This window comes from Puma concolor, chromosome E2 (assembly GCF_028749965.1).
Source record: "Puma concolor isolate L17-30 chromosome E2, mPumCon1.1.hap2, whole genome shotgun sequence".
NCBI classification, from domain to species: Eukaryota; Metazoa; Chordata; class Mammalia; order Carnivora; family Felidae; genus Puma; species Puma concolor.
This window is the reverse complement of record NC_141681.1, coordinates 13,460,252-13,485,295: the sequence shown is the minus strand read 5'-3', so window position 1 is coordinate 13,485,295 and position 25,044 is coordinate 13,460,252. Positions and strand designations below refer to the sequence as shown.

Below are 25,044 nucleotides of genomic sequence, written 5' to 3'. Positions count from 1 at the left end.
TCCATACTGTTTTCCAGAGTGGACCAGCATTTTATTTTAAAAGTAGTATTTTATTTTTTAAGTAACATTTTATTTTAATAAAGCATTTGCTTTTATTTTATCTTAAGTGTATTAGAACCTTAAATTTAAATCTCTTTATACATGTGGATACAACAAGGAACTGGCATTTAGGTTCTCAAGTTAGCCTGTTACAGAGAACGTTCACTGGAGAAGTATATGAAACAAAAGAACATATAAAAGAGAAAAGCCTTTTGACTGTGGTAGGTGGATGATCAAGACATTTGGTGGTGACTTTCTCAACATACCTACCACTAACTGTCCTCAAAATCAATCATATATTTACTGGTTATCTATTTACTTGTGCCTTAGGTCAAAGGCCAGTTAGCTTAGCTCGATGGTTGTCAAACTTGAGCGTGCATCAGAATCAACTGGAAGGCTTGTTAAAGCTATTAGCTCTGCTCCCAGAGTTTCTGATTCAGTAGGCAGAGGGTGGGGCCTAAGCATTTGTAAGTTTCCAGGGGGTGATGATGCAGTTGAGCTAGGGACCACACCACGAGAACCACTGTCTCCTCTGTATAAAACAGGCTGAGTGGAAAGATTATAAAATTTGCTCCCAAGTTTAAAGAAGCTTATGTTGTTATTTTTATTTACCCTGTACTTAGCCCCTGGTTTGGGATCCCTTACCTTTATCATCTGCTTGCAGACTCTCATAAGTGTATAGTCTAGTTCCGGGTCCATCATCTCTGTCTCCTGTAGCTTAAAAACTTTCTGGTGGCAACGAGTACTTAGCTGCTTCTTGTTTTCTTTCAGGCATTCAATAATCTAGGGCATAAGAATTATGGTCAAGTTAAGGGATGTATCAGGGATTGATAATCTATATGTTCTCACTACAGCATTCAGTTCTTAGTGCATCCCCTCTCTTTCATTCCATTCCTAATTCCAAGGTAAGAGGAGTCAGATTTCCTCACCAAGGAGAATTATGCTTGCAGATTTACAGCTTTAGGTCTAACTGAACCAGACTGTATAAAAATAATGGATGAGTTGAGCAGGCTGCACTGGAGGCTAAAGGGAAGGAATCCCCCTCAAGATTCTTGTTTTTTTCTGTCCTCTAGCTCTTCTTTGTCAAGACTCCTTTTGGAGCACACATTAGGCACTCTGCTTTTCTAGGGAGCAATATCCCTGACTAGTCAGTAGGCACAAGCTAGGAGGTTCAGTTCCACTCACCATTTACCCCATGAGAATAGAGCATTAGATGCCAGGTATGAATGAGGCCCAGTCGCTACCCCTGATAAATACACAGTCTCACAGGGCAAACTTTTACAAACAACTACAATAAACAAATCAAAAAATAATAAATAAATAAAACAATGGGTGGCTCAGTCGGTTAAGCATCTGACTCTGGATTTCAGCTCAGGTCATGACCTCATGGTTCGTGGGATCAAGCCCTGTGTCAGGCTGTGTGCTGACACTGCAAAGCCTGCTTGGGATTCTCTTCCTCTCTTTCTTCCCCTCCACCCTCCCCTCTGTTTCTCTCAAAAAATAAACAAATATCTAAGAAAAAAAAAAGACGAGGAGTGCCTGGGTGGTTCAATTCATTGGACATCTGGCTTCGGCTCTGGTCATGGTCTCACAGTGTGTAAGTTCAAGCCCTGTGTTGGGCTCTGTGCTGACAGCTCAGAGACTGGAGCCTGCTTTGGACTCTGTATCTCCCTCTCTCTCTGACCCTCCCGTCACTTGCACTCTGTCTCTCGCTCTCTCAAAAACAAACTTAAAAAAAAAAAGATGAGAGGCGTCTGGGTGGCTCAGTCGGTTAAGCATCCGACTTCAGCTCAGGTCACGATCTCGCGCTCCATGAGTTCGAGCCCCACGCCGGGCTCTGTGCTGACAGCTCAGAGCCTGGAGCCTGTTTCGAATTCTGTGTCTCCCTCTCTCTGTCCCTCCCCCGTTCATGCTCTGTCTCTCTCTGTCTCAAAAATAAATACACGTTAAAAAAAAAAAACCTTAAAAAAAAAAAAAGATGAGCGGGTTAACATAAAGCATAAAGTGCCATATGATGGATTTTAAGATAGTGAATTGAGTATAAATCTCCCCTTCCTTACACCAACCTTTTAGATATTATTAAAAAAAAAAAAAAAAATGAGGGGCGCCTGGGTGGTGCAGTCGGTTAGGCGTCCGACTTCAGCCAGGTCACGATCTCGCGGTCCGTGGGTTCGAGCCCCGCATCAGGCTCTGGGCTGATGGCTCAGAGCCTGGAGCCTGTTTCCGATTCTGTGTCTCCCTCTCTCTCTGCTCCTCCCCCGTTCATGCTCTGTCTCTCTCTGTCCCAAAAATAAATAAACGTTGAAAAAAAAAAAAAATGAGGGGCGCCTGGGTGGCTCAGTTCGTTAAGCCTCGACTTCGGCTCAGGTCACAATCTCATGGTTTATGAGTTTGAGCCCCACGTCAGGCTCTGCTCTGATAGCTCAGAGCCTGGAGCCTGCTTCGAATTCTGGGTCTCCCTCTCTCTCTCCCCATCCCCTGCTCACACTGTGTCTCTCTCTCTCTCTCTCTCTCTCAAAAATAAATAAACATTAAAAAATTTTTTTAAAAAATGAAATAAATGATAAAGAAGGGAAGCAGATGGGAATCTGCAGGAACTAGAGCTGTAGCATAAAGTCATGAGACTTCTATGAAATCCTCAAGGGACAACCAAGAATCACCAAATAACTGAGAGGAAAAAGTAAGAGAACAATTAAAAAAATATATTTAATGTCCTCAGAACAATACAGAAAGAAATGGTAAACCAGAATCAAGAACAGATGGTTATGAGAGGAACCAGTAACAGATTCTGGAAACAAAATATAAAACCCCCAACTGGGAGTCTCTCTAAAAACAGAATGGACACAGCTGAAGAATACATCTTTAAGCTGGGAGACAGACCTGAGGAATTACCTCAATGCAGTACAAATAACAAAGAAATGGCAAGTATGAAAGAAAAAGTGAAGAGACATGGAGGACAGATTCAGATGTTCCTTCCAACTGTCTAATATGAGTTCTAGAAGGAAGTAAAAGCAAGGCAGTATTTGGAAGAAAACAATAATTGAGAATTTCTCCAAACTGAGAAAAACATGAATTCTGAGACTGAAAGAGCCAATTAAGATAAAGAAATAAAAAAAAAAAAAACAACCCATCCCTGATTACATGCCAGCGGAATTATGGATCATTAAAGATAAAGAGAAAATTCAGAGTAGATGATCTGCACAGACACGAGAGTGAGATAGACATCAGCAATAGCAGATACAAGACGATAATGAAGCCACTATCTCAAAGGCTAAAGCACCAGTGTGGTGCTTTCAGGGCAATTCCCTGAACTAGAAAACGTAGCTGAGTCACTAGAAGAACATTACAAGAAAAAAAAAAATCACTTCTTTGTACTTCATTCCTGACTAATACTAATTCAGGACAGGGCCCAGTTCTGTGCGTTAAAGAAACAAGATTTCCCAGGTGATTCCTATGTGACTTCCAGTTAAGAACTTTTGTGCAACAGGCACAGAGTAAGGGAATAATCAATTCTGGAGGTACACGGTGTTAGAAAAGCTACAGAGAGGAGGAGACATTTGAAGGATTGTGAAGAGCTTCTTAGGCAGACAAGGTGGAGAAGGACAAGCTAACCTGAAAGAGGGAAGAGAATGAACAGGAGAACATGAGGAATGCAGGTAAGGAACTTCCTTTGGGAAAGTCTGGTAAAGCTTAGGAGGGGATGACTAGGCTGGACAGAATGTGACGAGGCTCATTCCACCAGCAAAGAATTCATGGCTAAAATGTTAACTTCACATTTTCTTTTTCTTTTTTTTTTTTTTTAAGTTTATTTATTTATTATGAAAGAAAGGGCAGGGAGAGATTGTGTGTGTGTGTGTGGGGGGGGGGGAGGAGTACAGACAGGGAGAGAGAGAATCCCAAGCAGGCTCTGTGCTGTCAGTGTGGAGCCTGATGTGGGACTTGAACGCATGAACCGTGAGATCATGACCTTAGCCAAAACCAAGAGTCAGACACTTAACCGAGTGAGCCACTCAGGCGCCCCCCCTCTTTTTTTTTTTTTTTTTACTTAAAGTGTATTTTGAGGGGCGCCTGGGTGGCTCAGTCAGTTGAACGTCCAACTTTGACTCAGGTCATGATCTCACACTCATGTGTTCGAGCCCCACATCAGGCTCTGTGTTGACAGTGCAGAGCCTGGAGCCTGCTTCAGATTCTGTGTCTGCCTCTCTCACTGCCCCTCCCCCCTCACACTCTGTCTCTCAATCTCTCTCTAAATAAATAAACATAACAATAAAAAATTTTTTCAAGTGTATTTTGAGAGAGTGAGAGAGAAAGAGCACAATCGCACAAGTTGGGGAGGGACAAAGAGAGAAAGAGAGAGAGAGAGAGAGAGAGAGAGAGAGAGAGAGAGAGAGAATCCCAAGCAGGCTCCTCACAGCCAGCAGAGAGCACAATGTGGGGCTCACACTCACGAACCATGAGATCATGACCTAAGCTGCAATAAAAAGTCAGACACTTAACCGACTGAGCCACTTAGGTGTCCCAAAATGTTACCTTCACAGTTTCACAATTAAAAAATATAAACAGACAGTTACCTGAGCATTGCCATACTGCACAGTGGAACAGTAGTTCTTGATGTCACTCTTGCAAGCTTCATACAGATCTGGTTCCAGACGGATGTCCTCTGTCTGTATGGGAGGGGGCCAGCATGGAAAAGTGAGGTTACTCGAAACTGGAGATGTCAAATGTTCTACATATTCACGTACTGACCAGATCTTGTCTAGTGACCACAACCTTTACACAGCAAAATAGGAGCAGTGGGGCCACCGCAGTAAAAGGAGAGCTGGCATTTAGTTTCAATTCTGCACTAACTAGCTAGATGGCCTTGGACTTTTTTTGCAAAACAAAATGCTGCCACCTACCCGGCCCCTTCGCAGGACTGCTGTGAAATGAAGTAAGATAATATGATGTGGAAACCACTTCAGGAAATTAAAGCATTATATAAATGTAGGGTTCTACTTTTATTATTGTTTTATTGAAAGAGCGAGGTCCAACGCTAGGGACCCAAAGTCTCAATTACACTAGGATATCGAGGAGAGCTCCACTTAACACATAATTACCACCGAATCACTCCCACCCTACGTGAAAATCTGGTAATGTAACTTTTGCAATATTACTGGTGTTTGGTGTTCATTACTAGTTTTTAGTTTTTATTTAGACTGAAGTGAAATAAGTAGAATTCACAATACAGAATATACTAAACATTTTTAGCTGTTTAGCTTAACCTCAAAAGCAACATAAGTTTCCCCTTAGAGCGCACACTGCATTCGACTTGCCAGTAACTGTTGTACCTCGTGATCTGTAAGCTCTTCAGGGCATGGCATTCCCCTGGAGACTGTTGTTGGTCAGGGAGTGGGCACAGATCTCCAGCTGACACGAGCAAATTGAGGGAAGGATCTGGCTACGGGCTGTGGGGGAGGGAGGAGGTCTCTCCTGTTCTACTTTCCTGCTGGAGACGACGTGGAGCAGGAGGCCAGAGCCGCTGCAGGTAGCCATGGTGAGGGGAAGCAGCCTTACCATGAAGCTGGTGCCACGAACAGCAAAGCAAACAGGGAGAGACCCTTGATCCTTGAGGGCATTACTGATGCACGGACTGTATCATGCGCTTACAGCTTGTCCTATAGTGAGCTTCCAGTTACACGTGGTAAAAATACTTTATCGGTTAGGAAAAGTGAAGCAAGAAGCTGTCACATGGTAAGATCTGAGCACAAGGCTCCAAATCTTAACAATCATAATAATGGCTAAAACCTTTCAATTTGCCCTCACCCTTCACCCAACTTTCCAGACCCGCCTCTGTGTTTCTGGGACCAGAGGCTGTGCTATGAGGCATTACCATCTCTAGCTCCTCCACCCGCAGCTGCTTGCGGCACTTCAGGGACACCCTGTGTTCCTTGGCTTCCTGTAGAGTGTCATTGCGCACAGTGGTGCTCAGACAGATCACCACGTCCACCCTGCCAAGGAAAGGAGAAGGCTGAGACTGGCTGGAGCCACATGAGGGCAGAGAGCCAGGGGCTGAGCTGGGGCAGGGGCCACATCAACACTCCAGAATGCATGACCCTCTTTACCACGTTTTTGAATGCTTTTTCTAGAAGTCTCATTGTGTTAAAAGCGCTAAAAGCAGTAACCTGACTCTCTATGTCACAAATGACTGAAGGCGCACTACAATCCTGACAGGTAGGGAGGCCACAGAGGGGACGTAAGGACAGTTCAATGCTTGTTTTGCTAAAAACATGAGACCAGAGAGGAATGCTGCTCTTAACTCTAGACTGTGTCTTTCTTTGATGAGCTGTGAAATTCATTCTTGAGAGGTACAGAACCTTGAGCAAAATGGGAACTTGATTTATATGAGGGAGAGGGATGTGTTCTAGAAACATGCCTTTGCAAAGAGTAAGATGGAAGAACTCAGGCAGCCATGCTGTAAAAGCCCATCACTGTCTTCACTGAGACCTAATTCTTTTTTTTTTTTTTTTTTTTTAATGTTTATTTTTGAGAGAGAGCCAGTGTGAGCAGGGGAGGAGCAGAGAAAGAGAGTGAGAATGCCAAGTAGGCACCGCACTGTCCACGCAGAGCCCGATGCGGGGCTTGATGTCATTAACTGTGAGATCATAACCTGAGCCAAAATCAAAAGTGGGACGCCTAACCGACTGAGCCACCCAGGCGCCCTGAGACTGAATTCATAAATGAATAAAGTTTTTGTTTCCAAACTAGACCTCTAATTCAGTAAAAGCCCCTGCTGCTCTCCCAAAGAGTTAACATAATGGAATGATGTTGGGAGGCAGTTAACCTCTTATTCATACTATAACTGGCTTCTCTAAGTAACAATCTAAATCTGCCTCTTCAGTCAGACAGCCTGAACCTGGGAACATTAAAATCGCCCCTTTAGCCTCCAGGCTCTCTGTGTCAGAACCACCACTGTCCCCTGTGGCTGCAGGCAGCCACAAAGATCATGTGGCCACACAGCCCAAGTGCATGGCCGTACTACCAAGGGAGTGTGCAGGCCTCCAAGGCTAACCCTACCAGTACACAGGACATTTGTCCAGAGTTTAGGGAAGCAGAATTAATCAATTAAACGTTACATACTTCTTTTTTATGTTGGGGCAAAGTTTCAACACATCCTCCTTGCAGGCCATTTTAAACTTGTAAGAAAACCGAAAATCCTTCATCTGCACCTGAAAAAAATGATGAGAAAGAAAATCAGCAGCTCTGTGGCAAGTTCCGATTGGCAGTGCTGGCTGATTGCACAGAGACTGCAGAAGCCTGCCTTCCATGCCCTGTGAAACTTGCTCTCCACCTCAGACTTCGTGACCTGCCAACCTCCCCATTATTCCCTCTGCTAAGGGTACCCTGGCGTTCCTGCCATTCCAATCATGCTGCTCCCTCTGCCACGAAGCCCTTCTCCCAGATCCTCCCTGGTCCGCGCATCACCTCCTCAGCATTTCTACTCAAACACCTCCTTCTCAAGTCCCCTTTCTCCTTCATCCTCTAGCCCTTATGCAGCTCTAGCCCACATGAGACTCTGTACTTATTTGTAAAAGTGTTTTGTGTCTTTCTCTTACTAGAACACAGAACAGACAAGGGCAGGGTTTGTTGCCCACTGTCTCCAGTACCCACACTCCAGAGGCCCTCAATATCATTTGGTAAAGGAAGCCACGTAGCCCATAGGCCCTGGGAAGAGATCAATTTTATACAGATGACAGATTCCATCCTCCCAGGAAGGAAGTGCTTGCTTTACCAGAAACACTTTCTTTAGACATGTGTAACTGTGAAAAGTATGTGGATGCCAGACCTGGGTAGTACGATTTAGAAGAAAAAAAAAGGCTTAAGAGTTCAGTATACTGATAGACATTTGGGCTGCTGCACTGCACAATGACAAAACAGCAGATCCCATTCATACTTTCTGTGCAAGCAAAGGTTAACGTATCTTATGAAAAGCAAACAATGTGACTCATCTCTATTCCCTAAGGGTACAGACTCCATCTTTATTTAGCACTGCATTCCTAGAGCCTACCATCGTGCCTGGCCATAGTGGAAAAGACCGTATTTTTTGAGAACCAGAGAGGACATATATTTGGAAAAAAAAGATTTCTCACAGAAGAGGTGCCCTGATGCTCTGGAAGAGAAAGAATTCAGAGCCATCCAAGCAGCCAAGACAGTCAGGATTTGCCTGGTGTTACTCACCAGCTGGAAGTGGGTAACTCCAATGGCGCACTTCTCATTCATATCCTTCTGGTGTTTGTTCTGAATCAGACACTCCATCAGGTCCCCAGAGTCTATCTGGTTATCCGCCACATCCTGGGGAAGGCAGTGCACATTTACATTTCATTTCTAACAATTAGTGAACAAATCGTGCACCCTAGTTCATAGAAAAATGGAAAACGAGACTGATTCTAGAGCCTTCACCAACAAGATGCCTCATAAATTATACCAAAATAAGCCTGCGAAATTACAAGGGATGTTTATCAGTGTTTATCAGTATTGGCACAGCAAGCTGCCCTGCATGAAGCTCCCGACAAGAACATGTACTGTGCAGGGTTTTTACTCCTTCCCCTACATGACGCCAGCAGCTGGCTTTCAGCATCACACCCAACATTGCCTCCTGGTTCCTGCATGGTTTCACCCCTGTAATTTAGCTAGTTCAAAATAACAGAATTAATTTAATTTACAAGAAGAGAGTCGGGAGGTGCAGCTACTATTAATGCTAACAAACCCCAGGCTGATGTATTGGCGGCAACACAGCTATGCTCAGGAGGGCCTCCCCCTGCCCCCTGTAAAGGGCATCTCCACAACTGCCACTAACCACATACCAGGTCATCTACCAATGATAATCAAATAAGGTTTCTGAGGATGGTGGCACCCGTCTCTTGATTTTGTTTACATTTTTCACTTTAATTCGTCAATCTGATGATCACTCAGGAGTAATGTATGCCGAAGACAAGGAAGTTAGTGCAACACACAAAGTCCCAGTGAATTTGGTTTTGTTTTGAATCCATTTCTCCAGACATTACTTACGTGGCAGAAGTTCTGAATTATGGGCTCACAGGCTCTCATCAGTAAGGCTTCGATCTGAATATCCTGTGGGAGATTAAACATATTAATAATTCTGCTTTAGAAAGAGCCAGTAGTTTAGGAAGCGGGGCAAGTTTGTGTTTCTGACTCAGTAACAACTGATGGGCATTTGCCATCGCCATAATCTAAGGTGTCCATCTGGAAGCTAGTCTGGTCTTTAGGTTAGACAGCCACAGCACAGAGAGAATTGCTCCTTCATTATATTCTGAAAGGCAAGGTTTTCTAGAGGCAGATACCCCTTGGGCCTGAGCAAAAGATAAGGCAGAATTAAGAACAGTACAGAAAATAAAACATTTAACAGTAATCCTAGTGTTTAGCCTTTGGAGTTTTTCCAAATGGCTAAGCAGTTCAAAATGAAAATGCGGGTAACTGACATCTGTCTTTAGTTTATAAGCTCCTAAAACAGACGACAAACCACTGCCTCTGGGGAACATACACAAATGCCTTTAAGCAGACAGCAACCTCTGTGCAGCACTAGCTGCTGAAATAATATCTTCCTTTAAAGAGTGACACACCCCAGAATGTCCTCAAAAGCCCATAAGGACAATGAAAATTGGAGAAGGGAGATGACAGAAGATGAAAGAAAGCAATAAACTTTTGAAAAATAGAAAGCAAAAAAAAAAAAAAAAAAGACTAGCTGAGCAATGTAATTGTACGTATTGATACTTTTGACAATTCAAACAGTTCTAAAAGGCTTATGATAAAAAAAATAGCAATTTCCCGTTTCCCTGATTTCTGCTCCCACAAGACCATTTTAACATTTTTATCTGCTCCTTCCCCAGTAATGCTGTATTTCTAAATAGTATTTCTTGCTTATGAGACTTTCTGATTTCTTTTTTAATATTTTAGTGAGTTACAGGATGAAACACGGATAAACACGTGCATTCAATCTTCCACATTTAAGTGGAAATCCCAGCCTTTTATTTTCTTAATGATGACACAAACATTACCAGATGACCTAACCGAAAGAGCTAAGGTAAGAGAACAGGAACGGGAATGTTCGGACTGGTCTTGCACGTGATTGAGAGATCTGAAGCACAGCTGCTAGCTTTTCTTAAAGGCCAGGGAAAAGATTGGTCTAATCACTGTGATAATTCTAATTTATGAAGAAAACCAAAGGGCTAAACGTATGGGCTATTTCTCTGGAGAAATGAGGAGAGGGGTTTAGGAAACAAAACAAAACACTTCTTGGTAAAGCCAGCGGAGAGAAGTGACACTCTCGGGGCTGAAAAACAGCAAGCCTGAGAACAGAGGACAGGTTGCTGACAGGGCTGCCGCCATCTACAAGCTGCACACTGCTTACCTCAGATTCTAACTCAGTGAGGTTGCCGACTATATCTCTGCACTCTACAGCCAGGTCGTCAAGGTGGTCCTGGAGGCACTCTAGCTCCTGCAAGTAAGAAAGCAATCCCTTGGCATGTGTCAATTATATAAATGAACAAGGGAAGCAGAGAGAACAGGGTCTACTACTTCCTTTTCAGCGGTCCTCCTTATCTTTCCTTTTAAAAACTATTTCACTGAACAGAACACTAAAGCTCTATTTGAGTCCCCAAACTGGGATTGTTGAAAAATAAGTACTTGATGTAAAAGGGTAGTTAAGAGGGTCACAAGGGGCTACAATAGCCACGCAAATCCTACAGAAGGCCCAATCAGTAAGTCCAACAAGAATCAATGTCGAGACGTCCTCAGAGTCTAAAAATTTTATCAGGCCTTTATTCCACTCTATCAACAACGTGCCATTCAATTTTAACCTATGTTTTGATCACCTTTGCTCCCATTTTAAATCTGAGCACCAATAATAATCAACGAACAACAGATTTACAGGGAAAGACATGGAATATTTTAAGACTTTTCACGAGCAAAGTAGGCTGGGACCCAGGATCCAAAACAGCATAGAACTTATAGCTCCTGCAAGTCAAATGTGGGATTCTAACCTTGGCCCACATAGAAAGATCCTGAGGAAAGCTGCAAAGCAAGTGAGCACATTAGGGTTTGGACATCTAAACACTATCTCGTCTAGGCTTTGGAAACTGACCTGGAGAGACCTCGTAGTATCATTCCATGACTATTCCCTTTAGAAACATAGAGGTTTTAAGTAGAACAGAAGCTCATTTTCCCAAAGCATATCAACAGCTATTTCTCAGCAAAGGGCTCTATTAAAGGATCAAGTTTAACTTACTATTTTGCAAGAGTCTCTGTTTTGGAATTAGAATAGGAAGTGATGAGCAGGGGGGTGTAGGAATTATACAATGCCCAGAAAGCAGGGGTGGGGTGGGGAATCCCTAAAGGAAAATGCATAAAACCTCGGGAGTAAGATAAATGGCTAAGGGAAAAATCCCAGTCATAGAATCCTTTCCTGAGCCAAGCTTCACAGCAATGGACTGCCACACAGCATAGCTTTCTCACTGTTACTTCAAAGGGGGTATGGAAAGAAACTGTTTTCTGGGATTCCATGTGACCATATCTTTTGTTTCATTAGACAGAGGCAGCAGAAAGCTGAACTGCAAGCGTTTTCTAAGAATAAATTTGACAGAACTGCAGCAGGCCAAGGAGGTAGCCTGCTGAAAATGGCATTCCCAGGGTGAGCAGATCTGAATAGTGAGCCATGTTGCTTCTTAAACATACCCAATTTCTGCACGGGTAAGTTTTTAATAGTTTAATCCCAGAGGATGTTCTGGAGTAGTAAAAATGGAACCTGGAAACCTGAGTTCACACTTTGTTCTAGTATTACTGGAGCTTTAAACAAGGACTTACTCCTCACCACAGAGGACACACTACCTTCTAACTTAATTTGCTAGAAAGCAGTAATGTAGCTTTTCTATTTTTTTAAAGCAGGCACAAAATCGTTAGGAACCATTCACAGCATGCATGTAATTCTGGGGGCTGCTGCTTCTCTATGCTTTCCGGTATGGAGAGGTTATGACACAATGGACCAGATGTCTGGTTAGGATTACACCTGAGTATTAGGAAAGGAAGTCAGTACACTTCCTTCACTTCTTGAGTCTCAATTCTGTCAATTACCAAATGGAAAAGATAATTCCCATTCCTACATATCTTACAGGACTACTGGATGGCATGCATGCTATTCATGTATGCCAGTATTTAGAATTGTTTATATTTATACACTGCCTTCTCTCGAAAGGACTTAACGTACCTTATAAAAGTGAGAAGAGAAAAAAAAGGCAATATAAAATAAAGTTAGAATGAGTTAAAAAATAGGAAGAAAAAGAAAATATGGTAAAGAAGGGGGGATGGAGCTAGCAGCAAACCTGGTACACAAAAGCCTACCACAAAATCTCATATACTTGCTCGAGGCAGGTCATACCTTTGGCTCCAGGCTTTTTAAGAGGCAACACGAAGGGGGAAAATAATCGCTTACAAAATACAGTAACCATAATATAAAAACAAACCAACGGCTTAGGAAAAGTAGTATTATTCCTTCCACAGAGACGAAAGAGAAAAATTTCCTTAGGATTTCTTAAGAAGAGGACACTGAATAATGTAACAAAAATAAAGATTGTATTTTATGATCTGTACTCTATATAAAATGTTAATTGTGATGATGATGATTATTATTACTACTATAAGATAAATAGGTGGCTATGTGAGCTACCTGTCCAGTCTCTGTTTTTTCACTGCACCATTTTCCCAGATCGATAAGGCATTTATCCTGAAGGCCAGGATCCAGCTTAACATCCATGGCACGCTGGTGTAGGATCCTTTGGACTTCTGCTCGGCACTCTCGTGAAAGCTGTATGAGAAAGAACAAGCAAAATACTTTAAAAGTACCAGAAGCAAGGGTGCCTGGTTGGTTGAGCATCCGACTTCAGCTTGGGTCATGACCTCATGATCTCATGGTTCATGAGTCTAAGCCCCACATCGGGCTTGGTGCTGTCAGCGAAGAGCCTGCTTAGGACCCTCTGTCTCCCTCGCTCTCAGCTTCTCCCCTGCTCACACTCGCTCTCTCTCGCTCAAAAATAAAATAAACATTAAAATAAAAAAGCACCATAACCAAAACAAAAAAGCACTAGATAAAGGATATCTGTTGTCAGGAAACTAACAGAGAACGTTATAGTAATTTATATAAACTTTATACCTCAAATCTCTTCCAGAATAAGGATTAAATTTTCTAGGAGACTTCTAAAAGCCTGTATCTCTAGGAATGAGATTATACATTCAGTATTTTCTAATACACTATTGAGACAACATCCTTTTCTCAAAATACTCTGATAAAAAGTGAACCGGATTTGTTCAGGTTAGGTTAGAGTTTTTTGTTTAGCGGAACTAATCTGCTATTACTCTATGAATGTAGAGTAGAATGCGGGCTCCAGTTCAGGAAAAGGCACACACTTGGGTCAGGAACATTAAGTTCAAATTTACCTAAACTCACAATAAGTCTAAAAACCATCTGTATCCTGGTTAAGAGCTTCTAATGGAACTTTAAAGTTAAATAAAATTAGGGTGGCAATATTTGTCTATTTGTCATTTAGATTTTGGTAATTTAGGGGCGCCTGGGTGGCTCAGTCGGTTGAACGTCCGCCTTCAGCTCAGGTCATGATCTCACAGTTTGTGAGTTCGAGCCCCACATCAGGCTCTGTGCTGACCGCTTGCTCAGAGCCTGGAACCTGCTTCAGATTCTGTGTCTCCTTCTTTCTCTGCCCCTCCCCTGCTCACACTTTGTCTCACTCCGTTTCTCAAAAATAAATCAATGTAAAAAAAAAAAAAAAAAAGATTTTGGTAATTTAAAGAAAAAACTGGAAATGTCCCCTGACTTACTTTGTTGAAAATGTAAAATCAGACAGAAAGAAGCTGGTGAAGCAACTCTACGATTAGTCACTGAATAATGGAAGTTTCTAGTAGTGCAGCAACCCCTCCCTGCCAGATATACTAATAAACAAAGTTTCCTACAATGACAGAAGTCAGCACAATACAACAAACTAACTAAAAAAACAAATGGTTGATAAGAAGAAATGAAGTCAGTATAGAATGCATACCCTCCTGCCCTGTTCCTCCGTGCGGTAGGCATGTCTATATAAGCAGGAGAACACAGCTCCGGGAGGCATAAGTTCACTGGTTTCATTCCAACCATGGGTGTGGCAAAGACGAGATGCATCTCCCTGGCACTTGCGGTATAAGACAGGGTCCAGCCTATAAAGTTAAAAGATATTCCTGAATTTTGTTCTTCAGGAACACACAGTGGTCAATCTGTAGAAGTCTGTTGACCTTGGCACAGAAGATTTAAGTTCTACCTCAAAGAGGCCAAGACAGCTATGTAAGATGCGCAACATTACAACAGCAGACTCAGCACTAACGCGCCCAGGCTGAAATGAGAAAATAAGGGCTGTAGCTTATCACCAGGCAATTCACAACTTTCCACTCAATACTTTTTTTCTAAGTGTGAAATTCAATCCTATCTGATACATTAGATTCAATAGGATCAGGAAATGGCAAGATAAACAAAATCCCTCACTCGACTTCCTTTCCAGTAAAACTGTTACTCTTCTTCCTCCCATGCAAGCTAAGGCAGTTCCACTTTTAGTTTACCTGAATATGCTTATCAACTTAAAAAACTTGACATTTAACTCTGACTCTGGAGACAATGGATTAAGGCAATGAGCCTGCAGCTTCTCCAAATCAGACCAATAGATGCTTAATTCTGTCCACATCATAATGTCAACTTTAGGGGAGAGCTAGTGAATGGGAGGAGAAAAGCTAATACTTAATGAGTAGCTTTTAGGCCTGTGAAGCATTTTTTTGATCATGGGTAAAGGAGTTACAGAAGAGGAAAAACAGAGTTTTGATTAAGGCAGTAAACTCAGTAAACTACGTAAACAGAGTTTAGACTCTGAGTCTAAACTCGGGCTTAGACGGCCTGAGAAAGTACAGAGAAATTCCCATGTACTTTTCTGTAGTCCTTTCCAGAGCTAATCTGAGGACACAGAAATAAAAATACATTGAACCTTCTGAATAATCACTTCCCAGTAAAGTTTGTGGGTGACATATTCAATCACTAGAAAAAGTTAATGACCAAACTCCAGGGGTTGAGATAACTGAGCCAGGAAGGAGCTGAGCCTGGGTGCGGCAGGAAAAGCCAGCTTCCCAAGCTGTCGGGTCTTGGCTGCTCTGGAAGTGGAAGGGAAACTGAGACACAAAAAGAGGAGGGCATTGCAGCCAGTAAGTTACAGTGATTCTGACTGCAACACAGATCCTTCTTCTATTTCGTCCCCTACCCCTCCTTTCTTGACTAACAGGATGAGAAGAGAATCAGAGAATCAAGTTGTCCCTTACTGATAAGAGCCTCTTAAGATAGAAAATTCAGTAACTTTGAATAGTTAAAGGAATAAAAGTAAATTTCCATATCCAGCACAAATCAATAAAAATTAAAATGCACTAGTATCTTCTTAGAAACGTATCTGAAGATGCTTCTGCTGCCCCACAGGCGCCCAAGTCCTTCCAGGATAGATGTTTGTGGTATCAGAAACATTTGACTCTGACTTCCAAAATAGTAGTGAATGGGAGCACACGGGGACAGACCTGCAGGGGCTGCCTCGGCTTTGAGATACTATTCTGAAAGCAAGAAAGGTTTCTCAAGGGATTGGAGTGTGTCAGCTATCCCAGAACTTAAAAACATATTCCTACCGGTTATTTCAAATAATACAAAAGATACTGACTACACAGGAGAACATGCTGAGGCTTACACTTGATTCTGGCTTCAAAATACTCACTTCCAATCTCGGGAGATGAAATACTGCAGCTCTAACAGACGGTGTTCACAATCTTCCACCATTTTCTCCGTGTACAAGTGCTCCATCAGGCACGAGAGGATCCTGGGAATAAAACAGGGATGAAACTGTAGCAACAGGTTTGGAATTCTCACATCAATATTTCCTTGGTCTGTAGAAAAAGTCATTGAGCTATTTTTGAGGGCAATCAGGGATTTACTTTTCTGAGAATAACTCAAATCAGTCTGACAATGATTATGGCTTCTAACTTCAGGACCACTTAGCACTTAGGACTCAGCTTACTTAAGATCTGTGTGCAGCTGCTTTATTTTTAACTGTTAGTTGTGAAAATTCTCCAACACACACAAAAGTAAAGAATCACACATTAGCCACCTTCCCTTCCCATAACTTTATCAACGTATGGCTAAGTTTGTTTTAATTCTACACCCCCTTGCTGGTATTTTGAAGCAAATCCCAGATACCTTATCATTTTATTCATAAATACTTGAGCATGTTTCTCTATGAGAACATAATACTGTAACCCATGAAAAGAAATTTTTAAAATCCTTAATGTCAGGTAATATCCTGTTAGTTTTCAATTTTTTTCCCAATTTTCTTATGCCTTTTTATATGTTCAAACCAGGACCCAGAAAAGGTCCACACGTTGCATTTAATTGATAGTCTCTTCAAATGATTTTTAGCTACAGCAGTTCTCTCCTTCCCTCCCTCTCCCTTGACCCCTCGTGCTCAATGCAGTTATTTTTGTATTGGTAAATATTCTTAATTAGTCTTCACTGTGTTTGTCTACCTCCTCCAACTGCATAAAAAACTTTAAAGAAGAATACCCTTTTTTAATCCCCTGCTATAGCATGAACAGCAGGAGTGTATGCATAACAGAATGATGACAAATATAGACTGCATTCATTTTATTGTTGATTACTGCCAGCTGCAGGCTATGAGGATTTGTGCAGAATGGGAAACCTGTTCTTTACTTGCAACCTGGTTTTAAAACTAGTTTGTGCATCACATGGAGAAAACTACTGCATGACATTCAAATACTTTAGTATAGCATTTTATAGCTTTCCTAAATCTTGGACGCAACTTCAGAGTTCATTTTGTTCATGATTATATCCTCCAACCACAACAGTTTTTACTTCAATTAGAATTAATTAATTTCTAATAATTATCAAGTAGCCAATGTATACAATGAGTCAATATACAAATAGGATGAACTACAGAGACAAAGTAATGTGTCACTTTATCCTGAGTGTTTCTCTCTCGTTTTCATTTGACCATTAAACAGATTATTCAGCGACTTAATGCACAGGCCCATACATGCTCGGTCACAGTCAGTGAACATCAGCACAATGCTGGGTCTCGGTGTCTCTACATCATGGATGAGGCAGAGCCAAGGGCTCCAGTACTAGTTCTATCAAAAGTTGGTATGTGTTTCTGTTTAGAAGGAATGTTTCTGGCACTACACTGCCAAATACAATACAATGTAAATAAATACTACAAATAAGATAACCTACATTGGGTCTCCCGATCTTATGTGTTTGCAGGCCGTCTGTATAACAGATTCACAAGCTTCATTGAGAGCTCTATCAATGCGGTAATCTGCGCCAGGGTCCGTCTCCTGAATCAGTGTTTGCAGCTGGATTAAAAGAAAATAAAGAAAGAGGAACATCTCTTATATATGAGGGAAGAGCAATGTCATCTTTTCAAATATTTACTTGGTCTGGTATATCACAATGTACTGTTAACAAGTTTAACAATTAACAATTGTCACTGGCCAAGCATAAGAGCTCCTGTCAAATACATTCCAACTGGCTTCTCTATCTTGAGCCTCAGTTTTTCTGTTTAAGCTACTGTGGGGATTGCTTGTCTACCTGTCTGGACCATCTCTGGACATTTCCAAAACAAAAGCTCTTTACGATATAAAGCCTGCCTTTTCCCTCATATCTGCCTATTTGTTAATCAGATTGCTAAATCTGACCCTCACGGCCAAGCCAGAATTGAGTGGACAAGGGTAAAGAGAAGACATTTCCAGTCAGAGACCTAATTTGGTCGTAAGAATCTAGAATTTGGATTATGCAGCCAATACATTGGCATTAAAACAAGCATGCTCCACACTATTAAAAACAAATGTGAGATTTCATTTAACTTGTAAGAAATATCAATTAAAAAAACAAGAATGCAATACTTATAATTTCCATTTTTCCTCAATTATCTTTTATACAATGAAGAGGTAAAGCAGAACTTGCTCATTATACATATCCAGAAAAATACTTGTTGGGGTGCCTGGGTGGCTCAGTCGGTTGAGCATCCGACTTTGGCTCAGGTAATGATCTCGCAGTCTGTGAGTTAGAGCCCCGGGATGGGCTCTGTGCTGACAGCTCAGAGCCCGGGGCCTGCTTCAGATTCTGTGTCACCCTCTCTCTCTGCCCCTCCCCTGCTCATGCTCTGTCTCTCTGTCAAAAATAAATAAATGTTAAAAAAAAAAAAAATACTTGTCATTATACAGCTGAAAATGAGAGTATTTTCTTTAACATCTATTTTTGCCTGGTCCATTCTCTGTCATGGAATAAAGTGAGAGCATGAGAAGATGGGCCTCTAATTCTTTTTTCCGGTCTTTGAGGAGAAAGCAGTTGGGGCAGAGGAAAAAACTCCAAATTAGGGATCAGAGGACCTGAGTTCTATTAATAGTTCTGGCTCTGCCAGAAATTAGCTTTGAGAACATGGTCATGATTAACCTCTAGCTGCAGTTTCTTGAACTGAGGAAGAATTACAAGAAAGAGTCATATACAAGAGAAGGATGTATAAACTGCAAAGCATTTTACACATGTAAAAGATCATTATTAGTACAGATGGATAGCAGATGGTGTTTTGGGGTGGGAATCTTAAATAACAGACAACAAATTTAAAAACTAGAATCCTTCTGGTTTGGGTTCCCGATTTTCCAAGTTAAAGTCCTTTCTGTGTCACAGATTTAGCCTTTGGAGGAGAGTCTTCTCTGATCTTCATACATGTGACCTACAATCCCACAGGGGCTCATACGAAAGCACTGACCCCATCACACATGGGGGGAGAGAACACGGATCAAAAGGAAATGAAGAAAGAAAATCCCAATTCTATCTATCCTAAAAAGTCAACAATCAAGATGAGAGAAATAGAAAAGATTTCTGGGGCGTCTGGGTGGCTCAGTGGTTGAGGATCTGACTGGTTCAAGTCATGATCTAGTGGTTTTTGAGTTCAAGCCCTGCCTTGGGCTCTCTGCTGTCAGCGAAAAGCTCACTTTGGATCCTCTGTCCCCCTTTCTCTCTGCCCCTCCCCTGTTTGTACTCTGTCTCTCTCTCTTAAAAAAAAGAAAAATGTTTTAAAAAGTATTAAAAAAGAAAAGAAAACAAAAGATTTTCAATATTCTGGGAAGGAAGTTATTTATACCAATTGTCGGTGGCAATTTGGAGAAGCTACAAAATGCTCTGCTTAGCTGATAGGAAGATTATCATCAATTTTAGTAGTAACGTTTGCTGACAAAGACCAAAATATTTACATCTTTTTCTGAGGGAAGTTTTAAGTATCATGGGGATCTGGAAGTCTCTGCAAGAACTGTACAGGTTAAATATCCATAAGTGACAGGCAAACTTTGAGAATTCAAAATGCACACACCAGACTGCAGCTCCTAAAAGGAGACAATGACTGCCTTACAGATTCTAGAGGGCTAACAGCCCAAGGGATCACTGCCACTCTGGAGCCCAGGGACAGCAGTGTGGGAAACAAACACTATGAACATAAATCGCTACGTGATTATGTATCTATTCCAGCCCCTGACTGCTTAGGAAAAAACTGGGGAAATGCTTGTGAGAAATTTTCTTCTAGACAAAAAGGGTGAGACGGGAGGTCCGTATTTACCTTCCAAGATGAGCCACTAGTTGTTTTTAACAAGCTAAATTTCAAAAAGCCCTGGAGGTAGATGGTGTGAAATTAAGTTAAACCAACTTATTTTGTGTTTTTTTTGTACACTTTGGTATAAGTGTAGCCTCAGTAAAGAGGTTTATTCCTGACCAACTCCCTCCCCTTTACATGCTGCATTAAGGATGAGCTTCAAGTATAGGATGTCTTGATTCACTCTTGGTCTGAGGTCCAAGCACACATATTGTCACAGAGGTTTCCCAGGACAATCACCAGCAAGGATTGTTCCTGAAGAACCACAATGTTCCAACTAAAACCACAGTAGATTCCTGAAGCCTTCCTTCTAGCTGGGTTCGGGATTCTGGAGAATATATATATATATTTGTCTATTTTTTCCACCACTGGATGTATAATTTACTTTCGACTCTGGGTCAGGGTGAGTAAGAGAAGCGAAGATGAAATTTTACTCCACATCAAAATTCTATGGACATTTTGTGTTTCAGATTGTCAAATTCTGGTTTTCTATAATACTCATTTTTTAATAAAAATGTCAACAACAAAAAACAACTGAATTGTGGTTTTCTAAAGTTTCACTGAGAAACTCAACTCCCTAATTTAGGATACAAAGCTAAATGGTATCTTTTGTGCGTCCTAAGAGATGTATGGGGTACACTGTACAGGGTACCACTGTTCCATTTGGTACCGAGAATGGTTCAAAGACTCTTATTCAGTAAAAAGTAATAAATGTGGACAATGGTAATGAAACAGATGCACTGCATCTATAGTATTTTGTTAACTTTATATTATGCCCCTCACCTGTAGTTATTCAACTGTTCATGAACCCTAGATCAAGAATAACTTTATCTTTAAAAAAAGGGGGAAAAAAGGAATAACTTTATCTTCCCAAGAAGTACACTCATCTTTTCCAAATATCTTTATAGAATTCATGTACAGTTTGGGGCCAGAGAAAGAAAGACCCTTCCATGCACAGTTGCCCCTGGTGTAACAAGAAAGATGGTGTCATTTTGAAAATAACACGCTCTCTTGATCCATGTGGCCAAGAACTCACAGTATGCTGCACATTAATAAAAACAAAAACAAAAACAGGGGCGCCTGGGTGGCGCAGTCGGTTAAGCGTCCGACTTCAGCCAGGTCACGATCTCGCGGTCCGGGAGTTCGAGCCCCGCGTCGGGCTCTGGGCTGATGGCTCAGAGCCTGGAACCTGTTTCCGATTCTGTGTCTCCCTCTCTCTCTGCCCCTCCCCCGTTCATGCTCTGTCTCTCTCTGTCCCAAAAATAAATAAACGTTGAAAAAAAAAATTTTTTTAAAAAAACAAAAAAACAAAAAACAACAAACTCTTAGAAACTTTCAATTCCTTTCAGCTCTTTTTCAGCCTCAATCTAATTAAGCCTAGAGAGAAAGGCAAATCGTCCTTTGGTACAGGATATTTTCTAATTTACCAGAACCTGGTTTGCCTTAGTTCTGAGTTTAGAAATTTCATCTAGCAAGTTACTTTCCTTTAAAAACTCCAGCAAACAATGCATTTTACCTATCTCTTTAAGTATATAGCTCCGTTTATTGTTTATGAATTCAAACTTTTGCTCTGCAGCAAATTCCACGTTCTTATTAAGGTATGCCTGAACAATATTCTGTGTCTGGTTCCTAGTGCCCAGTGTTAACTGTGATGCCACAAACGATCTAGATAAAGGAAGCTGGGACAGCATCAGGAGGAGACTCAGCCGATAAAATAGAACATTCCAAATGGCAGTAGAAAATTTTTCCTTACCGCTTGCTGGCAGTTCATTCCAAGGTTCCCTTTTTCCCCACGAACTACTTTCATTAGACAATGCAGAGTTCGCCCTTTTCGATGTAATCCAGAACAGTGGTGTTCGATCTCGCCCCGACAGCTCAGGATGATCTCGGGGCTCAAAGAAAAGTCTTCCATCAACATGCGCCGGTAATCTAACATCTCCCCCTGGCACTCACTGCTCACTTGTCGTCCTAAGTTAGGATTTAAGTCACGACATTATGGATGGTGCGCATTACAATCAGATATCACCACACATAAAAGTACATGTTTTCCTCTAGAATATAATACCAGTTATGCTATTAGCTAGACTGAAAAGCTTAGGATATAGCAAGCATCAGCATAAAATGAGTTTGAGACTTCAGAGACTAGGGTTTATCTTGACAGTATTCTGCATTATACAGATTTTATACTACTAAACTAACAATGCAAATGCTGTGCCGATGGCAGTCTTATTTTTTTTTTATTAAAAAATTTTTTTAATACTTATTTTTGAAGGAGATAGAGACAGAGTGCAAGTGAGGGTGGGGCAGAGAGAGAAGGAGACACAGAATCCAAAGCAGACTCCGGGCTCTGAGCCGAACCCACAAACTGTGAGATCATGACCTGAGCCAAAGTTGGACACTTAACTGACTGAACCACCCAGGCTCTCCATCGAAGTCTTATTAATAAGGTAACTTTTAGAGTAACAATGAAAGCTAAGAACAACCCCTACTGGTATGCACAGTTAAAGCCTGTAGAAAAGACTACACTTCAAATATTCACTACAGCCTCTTCAGCCCCCTTCGTTGAGCTAAAAGATGCCAACTGGGAAATCTTAAGAAAGTTTTTTAAAAAACAGCTTTACTGAGGTGTAATTAAGATAAGATAAACTGTATTTTTAGAGGGTACAATTGGAGAAGTTCGACATATGTATACGTTGTTGAAGCCATCACCACAACGAAGATATTGAACATATCCACCAACTCCAAAAGCTTTTCTTATGGTCTTTGAGAATCTCTCCCTCCCTCTCCACCTAAGCCCCTCCCCTATCAACTACTGATCTGCTTTCTGTGACTACAGACTAGTTTACTAGTTTCTACTTTTTAGAAGTTGATATAAACAGAGTCAGACAGTACAGACTCTTTTTTTGTCTAACTTCTTTCATTCAACAAAACTATTTTTAGATTCATCCATGTATCAACAGCACACTCCTTTTTATTTTTAAGTAATATTATTTCATGACACGGACAGACTACAATTTCCTTATTCCTTCAAATGTTGTTGAACATTTGGGTCACTGCCAGTTTTGGGCTATTACAAATAAAGCTGTTATGAGCACTCAATTGTAAGAGTTTATATGGATATATGCCTTCATATCTCTTGGGCACATGGCTGGGTCATATGGTAGATGTATGCTTAACTTCTAAGAATTTGGCAAACTATTTTCCAAAACTGTTGTACTATGTTAAATTCCATCAGAAGCATTAGATAGTCCAGTTCCTCCACATTCTCACTAACACGTAATATGGTCAGTCTTTTTAATATTATGCAATTGGTGTAATTTTTCTGAATTATTTCACATAGCCTTTGGCAGTGTATTTACTGAGTCTTCCTGTGTTTCTTATTAATCTGCAGTTTAAGAATATCAACTTTTATAAATACCAAAATTAGATTATATTATGCATACTGTTTCACAATATTCTTGTACTAGTCAATAATCTCTACCTTTCCATTTTAGGACAATCTCATCTAATATCCACACCATAATCAACAATCTCCGTTTGTCTCCAAAATGTCCTTTATTTGGTATTCAACCCAAGACCATGCATTGTCCCAGGTTGCTATTCCATGGCTTTGAAGCTTAGGAGTTTTTCACTATCCAGATATGGGGGAAAAAAAAAAATCACCAAAAAGTTCCGAATTTTATTTAATGATCGATTTTTCCCCTTATCTTTTCAATCACTAACCAACTGTCCCAGCATCATTTATTTAATAAGAGCTAGGAATTTAATTTTTACAGCTTACAGCCAATATTCAGAAAGACAACCCTCATCTTCTATACGACCTTCTTGGTTCCTTTTCAGGGGTTGACTTTTGGACTCAACAGACCATGAGTGTGGTTCTAAGGGGTCAATCCCTTCTTCTTTTACTGCTTAGTTTCTTTATTATTATTTTATTTATTTATTTTTTTTAGAGAGAGTGTGAGTGGGGGAGAGGGGCAGAGTGAGAGACAGAATCTTAAGCAGGCTCCATGCTCAGTGCAGAGCCTGATGTGGGGCTCAGTTCTACGACCTTGGGATCATGACCTGAGCTGAAGTCAAGAGTTGGAAGTTCAACTGATTGAGCCACCCAGGCACCCCTACTGTTCAGTTTCTTAGTATCATCGATGTTGTAACAATAACAGTACCTATCACTTATTGAATGTTAAGTACTATTCCAAATAACCTCATTCAATCTTCATAAGAACCCACCATAAATATTATTTATGTTTTTTGGATAAGAAAAATGAGTTTGTGGGGAACCCGGGTGGCTCAGTCAGTTAAGCGTCTGACTTCGACTCAGGTCATGATCTTGCAGTGAGTTAGAGCCCCACATCGGGCTTGCTGCTGATCCTCTGTCCCTCTCGCTCTGCCCCTCCCCAACTTGCGCTCCCTCAAAAAAAAAAAAAAAAAAAAAAAAAAAAAACCTTAAAAGAGAAAAAGAAAAATGAGTTTGGGAGAGATTAAGAAATATTAACAGTGGTCACTTAGCCATTAATTTAAATTTGGTGATAGAGCCATTAATTTAAAGCCATGCCTCTCTGACCCAAAGCTCATACGCTAAATTACTATGCTATGACTCTCCTAAAAATGTTGAATATGCATTTTAAAAATTAAACTATTTGAGGGGCGCCTGGGTGGCTCAGTCAGTTAAGCGTCCGACTTCAGCTCAGGTCACGATCTCGCGGTCCGTGAGTTCGAGCCCTGTGTCGGGCTCTGTGCTGACAGCTCAGAGCCTGGAGCCTGTTTCAGATTCTGTGTCTCCCTCTCTCTCTGACCCTCCCCCGTTCATGCTCTGTCTCTCTCTGTCTCAAAAATAAACATTAAAAAAAATAAAAAAATAAAAAAATTAAAATGAAAATTAAACTATTTGGATTTGAGACATATACCTTAAAAAAAAAAAAAAGCTGGCATGTAAAGAAAAACAAAATTGGCAATTATTGAGCTAAGAGAAAGAGGCCTTTAAATTTTTTTTTTTTTTCAACGTTTATTTATTTTTGGGACAGAGAGAGACAGAGCATGAACGGGGGAGGGGCAGAGAGAGAGGGAGACACAGAATCGGAAACAGGCTCCAGGCTCTGAGCCATCAGCCCAGAGCCCGACGCGGGGCTCGAACCCACGGACCGCGAGATCGTGACCTGGCTGAAGTCGGACGCTTAACCGACTGCGCCACCCAGGCGCCCCTGAAAGAGGCCTTTAATAAGGCTTAGGGATACTAAGC

General features: G+C 41.2%; 1 protein-coding gene across 1 annotated transcript in view; it reads right to left on the bottom strand.

Annotated features, from left to right (window-relative positions):
• The window catches only part of GLG1 (golgi glycoprotein 1), a 152,350-nt gene that overhangs the window by 13,881 nt on the left and 113,425 nt on the right, over positions 1-25,044 (bottom strand). Inside the window, exons 8-19 of the mRNA XM_025920609.2 lie at positions 21,562-21,776; positions 17,396-17,517; positions 15,867-15,968; positions 14,136-14,289; positions 12,755-12,892; positions 10,445-10,531; positions 9,085-9,147; positions 8,254-8,367; positions 7,156-7,244; positions 5,909-6,026; positions 4,611-4,703; positions 685-822 (exon numbers count right to left, since the gene is read on the bottom strand). Coding sequence (XP_025776394.1) covers positions 685-822; positions 4,611-4,703; positions 5,909-6,026; positions 7,156-7,244; positions 8,254-8,367; positions 9,085-9,147; positions 10,445-10,531; positions 12,755-12,892; positions 14,136-14,289; positions 15,867-15,968; positions 17,396-17,517; positions 21,562-21,776 — 1,433 coding nt within the window. The remainder of the gene's footprint in view (positions 1-684; positions 823-4,610; positions 4,704-5,908; positions 6,027-7,155; positions 7,245-8,253; positions 8,368-9,084; positions 9,148-10,444; positions 10,532-12,754; positions 12,893-14,135; positions 14,290-15,866; positions 15,969-17,395; positions 17,518-21,561; positions 21,777-25,044) is intronic.